We start from the raw sequence: 7,500 nt of genomic DNA, 5'->3' as shown, positions 1-7,500 counted from the left end.
AATCATTGAAATCATACACAGGGGGTGGGGGGGGTTCTGAAGTGAGTAGGTCGTACGGCATTTTCTTATCAGATCCAAACAAAACAAAATGGGGTGATTCTGAGATTGATCTATTGATTGCGCTGTTGATGCAGGCTTGTATTATGGGTATGTGTTCGTCCCAAGATGCGTGTATGTCTGTGGCAAGGTGTCTGAGAATATTGAGTATCTTCCGATTTTGACCTTCAACGAGTCCATTTGAGCTGGGGTGGTATGGTGTGGTGTTACACTTTGTAATGTTGAACTGTTGGCAGATATTTGTGAGGATGTCGTTATTAAATTCCGTGCCGTTGTCTGAAATTAGTGTTTTCGGTGTGGTGTATGGGCAGATGACGTTATTGATAATTGTCTGAGCTACACTTTTTGCTGTCTTGTCCGCTAAAGGAGAGAGGATGCAGAACCGAGAGAAATGATCGATGCATACGAAAAGGTACTGGATTCCATTGAGAGTGATTGGAAGTTTGAGTAAGTCAATGGCAATGGTTTCAAAGGGTCTGGAAGGTGTTGGGTAATTGTGTATTGGTACCTGACCACTAATGTGACCTTTATGAGTTATGCATGAGTGGCATGCGTCTATGTATGTGTGTATGTCTTTACGCATGGTGGGCCAAAAGTACTTTAACCTAGCTTGCGAGAGGCACTTGTCCTTCCCGCAATGTCCTGCTAATGGAGAATCATGTAGTATTTTGAGAACTTCTGGAACAAGACTTGTGGGAACTACTAAATGTGTAACCATGCGGTTTGGTTCGCATTTGTTTGTGAGCAGTGTTGTATGGTAGAGAACCTGGTCTATGAGAGAGTAGTTGTCTATGTTGGGAGGAAAATCGTCTGTGTTTGTGGTGTCACCTGAATTTAGATAGTGTATGATTCTTTTCCATAGGGGGTCTGTCGCTTGAGCGGCAATGATGCGTTCTCGCGTAATGTCAAGTGGCTCTGATGCTTGACGTATTGTTGCTACGTTTCTACTAAGGGCGTCGGCGACATAGTTTGCATGGCCCTGGACGTAGTGGAAGGTAGGCATAAAGTCCTGGATAGTGAGGAACCATCTGGCTAGTTTCCCAGTTAGGTTCTTGCCTTTGAAGAGGTTTAAAACGGGTTGATGATCTGTGTGTACATGTATTTCGTATCCTAGAATGATGTCTTTAAAATGTTTGAGGGCATATATGATTGCGAGCGCTTCAATTTCAGTGACAGAGTAGTTTTTTTCGTGCTTGTTTAATGCGCGGCTGGCGTATGCTATAGGTCTAAGTTTGGAGTCGTGTTGTTGCATTAGTACTGCGCCAAGGCCTTTGTATGACGCATCGGTACATAGTGTGAAGGGTTTAGAGAAGTTTGGGAATGCCAGAACTGGGGCTGTTGTGAGTGCTTGTTTGAGTTTGTGGAAAGCGGTGTTGTGTTCAGACGTCCAGTTAAAAGGAGTATCTTTCTTGAGAAGGGCTGTTAAAGGAGCTGCCATGTGAGCATAGCCTTCGATAAAACGTCTGTAAAAACCTGAAAGTCCTAGAAATGATTTCACGTGTTCTGTAGAGTTAGGGGTTGGAAAATCTAGAACAGCCTTAACCTTGTCCTGAGAAGTAGTGACACCGTGTGAGTTTATGACGTGTCCTAGGAACCTTATTTCCTTTTTGAGGAAGGAGCACTTTTTGAGTTTAAGTTTTACGCCTGCCGCGGCTAATCTTGAGAAGACAGTTTGAAGTGTGTTAAGGTGTTCCGTGAGTGACCGTGAGGCAATGATAATGTCGTCAAGGTATATGAAGACAGTCTTTCCTATCAAACCATGTAATACCTTGAACATAAGTCTTGTGAAAACAGAGGGAGCAGAGACGATCCCATGGCCAACCTTTTGAAGTGGTAATGGCCCGTATTGGTACTGAAGGCTGTTAGAGGTTTTGATTCGTCATCTAGAGGTATTTGGAAATACCCTGACATAAGGTCGAGAGTAGAGAAGACCGTGTTGTGTTCGCCTATGGAGTAGATTGTGTCTTGGAGATGAGGAATAGGATGTCTTTCGGGAATGGTGAGTTTATTTAGCTAACGGAAATCAACAACAGGGCGAAAGGAGCCGTCGTGTTTTGGAACGACAAAGAGGGGAAAATTCCAGGGAGATAGGCTGTGTTCAATGATGCCTTGGTCGAGCATGTCTGCAATTATGTTGTCAACAATGTTTCTTTTACTGTGAGGAAGACGGTAAGCGGGTATGTACCGTGGTTTTGCATTTTGTTGAAGTGGTATATGATGTTGTATGTTGTCTGTGAGACCTAATGGTTCGCCTGGGAGTGCAATTGCGTGCCTGTATGTGTTCAAGAGTGTCAGGAGATCTTCTCGTGCTTCAGGGAAATCTACATCGTTAATGTGTGGTGCTTTGATGGTTTCCTGTGTGTTCTGTTGTCCGTTGGTGATGGCGCATACGTGTTGTGAGTTGTCATGCTCGATTACGTGTACTGGGGCGGGATACACTGTAAAATCACAAACGTTCGTTCCTTTGTTCATCTGAAGAGGGGCATTGGTATTATTTGCAACTATGATTGTTGTGTGTCCTTTACTCGATGTGTGAGATAGGGCGGATAAGAGAGATACACCAGATACACGGCAAGTGTCTGTGATGCAAAGAACACCTGAGTCGGGAGCTTTGAAGATACGCACTTTGAGTTTTGTGTACTCGCGTGGATAGAGTGTTTTGTCAGTTATTACAACCGCGTGAGAATTCGTGAGAGAGATCTGTGAGACGGTAGTGTATTGTGGTGATATTTCCTGGATGTTAATGAAAACATCGTGTTTCTTGTGGTCGCGAGTTGACTTTGACATGCGCGCTGACAGTGTACGTCTATTACGTTTGTGGTGTGAGCTACGGGGGTGAGCGGATGGGGTGGGCGTGTCTGTTACACCAGTGTGCGTGTCTGTTACAAGTGTCACCTTTTCTGTTTCGTCACTGTTTTGTTCAGTTGTTGCTGTTGTTGATGTTGCATGCTGTTGCTCGATCATATGCAAGTGTTTGACGCGCGTGTTTTCTGTGTGTGCATGCGTGTTAGCTGTCTTTAGAGCCGTTATGAAGTGATTATTGAAACCAATGCCGTTTTGAGCAGGATAGATGATGAAGCGATTTCTTTGCATCCATGTGAAACCTATAAGAATATCTGCGGGAAACACTACGTCCGCTATGTATACTGTCGTTGTAATGGGAGGACAGTTGGCATGCAGGGAGATGTCTAGTTCGGTTTTTCCTATGATGGGAAAGGGAACTCCGTCTACATTTTGTAATGTGATATCCGTTGGTTCTATAACTGTTACTCTACGGTGTGTAAACCAAAATTTGTCGAAAAAACCTTTGACATTAGATTAACTGGGGATCCTGTGTCCAGAAAGAGTAGTTGTGGAAGGTTGTTGACCGTGGCCTGAAATGTCATAGCAGACGGGAATGATTGAGAGTCAGCCATCGTGAGAATCGGTAGTGTGGGGTTTGATTCTGTCTCGTGAGGTCGTGTGTTTTGTTCACCGTGAGACGATAGTCAGACCGTGTTTTGTTTGTTTGTGTTGTCGCTAGTCGGGTGTTGGGGAGACGCGTATGACGTGTAGGTTTGTGATTGTAAGACGCGACATTGTGTTGTGTCGTGAAAAGCTGGTCCGTGATATGAGCAGTAGCTAGTTGGTTCTCTGTAATAACACCTGTTTGTGCTATGTCCTACTATGTTGCAGATTTTGCAAAAGAATGGTCTCCTAGATTGTGAACGCTGTCGTGATCTTGTGCGTGAAATTTGTCTACCTCTAGTGTGATGTTCGTGTGACATGGGTTTATCTCTAGTGTAATGTTCTTGTGAGATTTTTGCTACTGTGGGAGTGGGTGGGTGTGTGAGTGTGTGTGTAAGGGGAATTTGTTGTTGTTGAATTTGTGTTTTTGTCGCTGATGTGTCCGAAAATTTTCTAGAGAAGTCAACGAGTGTTGTGTCTGGATCAAAAGGAATGTTCTCTATTTTCTTTAGTGTTTCTGGGTGAAGTCGCGAGATCAGTTTTATGTAGCCAAATAATGAGAGTACGTGATCTAGGCTGATTGTGTTATTTGTAACCCAAGGTGAAGAAGTGAGTGCGTCCTTTAGTTCTTCCTTGAACTGACTCGCCTCCCTGACTGCTCTATCTTTGGTGAGATAAGGGTGTGTGTTAAAGTTTGTTCCTAGTGTGTAGAAGGGAGAGAGGGAGCCTAACTGTTCATATGGGGCGAAAGATTTTTTGAACTCATCAACGAAATTTTGGAAGGTCTGTGGCTGTTGGAACGCGTCGGATTGGATGATGTCGCTTGCAAGGGTATCGTTGAAATCGATGCGACTTTTAAGGACCGCGATTTTTGTCATGTCGTCGTGCACCTGTGTGCGCTGTATTTCCGAACGGACGTCATCTAAGAGAGTGTGGATGGCGATGTTTGTCCCGCTGAACTTAGGAAGAGTGTTGTCATGCTGCAGGAGTGTTAGTAGGTTTGTTGCAGAACGTTGCATGTGTGGTTGAGCAACGGTTGGGTCTGTGTTTTGTTTCGGCGAGGACTGTGTGTTATTTTCGTTTTGTGCTGCCATTTTGGAACGAGTGTTGTAATGGTGTGAAACGTTGGACTGTGAATCACTGGATAGCCTTCACTTAAACTCACTCACACAACAATTTAGAGCTACACCTAGCCCCAATAAATACAGGCATCTACTTACAGTGCTGACGAGGTGAAGCGATGGTGAAGGGTTCACAAGAGGTGGAAGTTGAATAGTTCGATGGAGTTTTGGTGCGATGATGCAGATCTGGAAATATTGAAAGAATGAGAAGGGTGACAATGGGTTAGTTCGTGTGTGGAATTTGTTCAGTTTTTGAAAGGTGTCGGCCCGACTTCCGGACGTGAGAGCGATACTTCCTTTGAAGGATGTTGTTGAGCTGGGTCACGGCGAGGGAGATGGGCTTTGTCTCGTTGCCGGTTGCTGGGGTGGGTCGCTGGGATGACTTGTCCTGTGCGTTGGGCTGGCTCACACAGCGAGAGAGATGGCTTGAGCTGTTGTCCGCTTCGCTGGATAGGTGGGTCGCTGGGATAACTTGTCCTGTGCGTTGGCTGGCTCGTTCGCTTCGCTGGATAGGACTCACAGCGAAGGTTCGAGTTTATGGGCTTGCTGCTTCCAGATATGTTGTATCCCGCGCAGCCGCCAGATATGTTGGATGGTATCTCAACATATGAGGTGTGGTAGTACGTGGTCGTAGTTGAGCGGTGTTCGGAGGCTTTAGAATAAAAATGCAGCGGAGCCGTGTAGCTCTGTCTCTCTGTGGTCTTTCTCTCTTTATTTGGTGACAGGAGGTGTTTATATACATGGCTCGTGGCTAGGTTGTCGACGAGATAATATTTATTTACAAGACGCAGTTTTAGCAAATATTAGAGATCAGGATAGGTTTTAACTACCTTATACCTTGCATATACATATATACAGAGACATACAGTTGTCCGAGGTTGGACAGGATATACATATCCCGTAGGAAAGGGATTTAAATGTAATTTGTATCAAATGGTAACTGCTTGGCTTGGTGGCAATCCTTTAGGGTTGGTGAGGCGTCCAGCTGCGGGTGAGGTGTTCTCCTTGGACAATAGCGACCTGACCCGGAGTGACCAGGTGCGTGAAGACGTCAGGTCGACTACCAGGCTACTGATGTGTGCACCGAAAACATATGTGCAGTGCTGATAGTATAAGCAGAGGTGGTAGATGAATGTCTAGGAGATTTTGGTGGTAGATTACGTCTTCTAGGAGGTCTAGATGCTAACATATATATATATATATATATGTATATATATATATATATGTATATATATATATACATTCATAATATGAAAATGGTATAATCCACTTTAAATGTATGCGCGCGAACACACACACACACACACACACACACACACACACACACACACACACACACACACACACACACACACACACACACACACACACACACACACACGGCCCGGTGGCGGATTGGTAAGGCACTGGCCTCACAAGCCGGAGAACCGGGGTTCGATTCCCCGGCCGGGCGGAGACAAGTTGGGTTTGTCTCCTTTCACGTGTAGCCCCTGTTCACCTAGCAGCGAGTAGGTACGGGACGTTAGGCAAGGAGTTGTGACCTTGCATTACCGGTGTGTGGAGTGTGAGTGGTCTCAGACCTACCCAGAGATCTGCTAATAATGAGCTCTGAGCTCACTGCCGTAGGGTGGTGTCTGGCTGTCTCGAAAAGAGGCTGCAGCAGATCCGAGGTGAATACACATATGTATATGTAAGAGTATATATATATATATATGTGTATGTACATACATATATATATATATATATTTATATATATATATATATATATATATATATATATATATATATATATATACACTACTGTGGCTCCGGCTTCGCCGCCACAACTTTACCGTGGTGATTAGGCCTGCGTCCAGAGGGCTCCGTCCCTTGAATTCCGTATGTTACCAAAATACCGTAGCCATTTTTCCCGAGTAATTCACCAGAAAAAAATATGAAAATATGAAATTCTATTTTTTATGATAATAAATAATAAAAACAAAAGAAAAAATAAATTCGCCATCCTTCCAGAGAAAAATATGAAATTCTGATTTTTTCTTGTATTTACTTTATGAACAGCGGGCTGCGCCCGACCCCGCTACGCCGGGAATCAGCCTTTCGGGCAAACTCGCTTTGGTAGCAAGTGTCTTCGGCTTCCAGCCTTACGGGCCATGTATCTTGAAAGGGGATTTCCGGTTTCTGGTCCGATTACAGGAATTCCTTTTTTAGTACCAGGGCCTCCCCTGAGAGCTTCCAAGGGGTTCCGTAGGGGCTCACCAGGAATTTCCCGAGTGCACCCCAGGGGCTCCGCAAGCGGTCCCCTTGAAATTCCAGGGGTTCTTAATGGGCTCCTCAGAAGTTCCCAGAGGGTTCCACAGGGAGTCTCAGAGGTTCCCCAGAGACTATCCTAGGGCTACCGAGAGGCTCCCCAGGAGTTTCTAGATGCTTTCTGGGGGGTTCGCAGACGTCCCGCTCTCAGCCAATTAGTCGTCTCCGTTGCCATGATGTCATTACTATCTCAGCCAATCAGTCGTCTCCGTTGCTATGACGTCACCACTATCTCAGCCAATCGGAGGCCGGAGGGGACGTGTCCCCTTGAAGGATTTCCGGTTTCCGGTCTGATGCAGATTGATATTAACAGGTATTCTTTTATCAGTATATAGAAAATATGAAATTCGCCGCCACTGGTTTGCCGTAGAGGCTAGACCTGCTCTGCTTTGTCCCCAAGGGGACTCCGCCCCTCGAATTCCATGTGTTACCAAAATAACTGGTGGGAGCCATCTTCCGTGAGAAAATTATGAATTTCTGAAACTTTATTTTTTTACGAGCCACCGGCTGCACCCTCCCCTGCTTCGCGGAGAGCTCGGTCTTCAGCTTTTAGCGGCCTCCGGTTGCA

The 7,500-nt window shown here is 45.3% G+C and overlaps 1 protein-coding gene across 1 annotated transcript in view; it reads left to right on the top strand.

Annotated features, from left to right (window-relative positions):
* LOC143019399 (uncharacterized) overlaps positions 1–7,015 on the top strand; it is a 74,814-nt gene extending 67,799 nt beyond the window's left edge. Inside the window, exon 10 of the mRNA XM_076175038.1 lies at positions 6,684–7,015. Within this exon, the coding sequence (XP_076031153.1) occupies positions 6,684–7,015 (332 nt within the window). The remainder of the gene's footprint in view (positions 1–6,683) is intronic.
* The last annotated feature ends 485 nt before the right edge of the window (positions 7,016–7,500 follow it).

The sequence above is a fragment of the Oratosquilla oratoria genome, chromosome 3, assembly GCF_046742065.1.
Source record: "Oratosquilla oratoria isolate Oo_2021 chromosome 3, ASM4674206v1, whole genome shotgun sequence".
NCBI classification, from domain to species: domain Eukaryota; kingdom Metazoa; phylum Arthropoda; class Malacostraca; order Stomatopoda; family Squillidae; genus Oratosquilla; species Oratosquilla oratoria.
The sequence above is the reverse complement of the archived record's forward strand: the minus strand, read 5'-3'. Positions and strand labels throughout refer to the sequence as shown.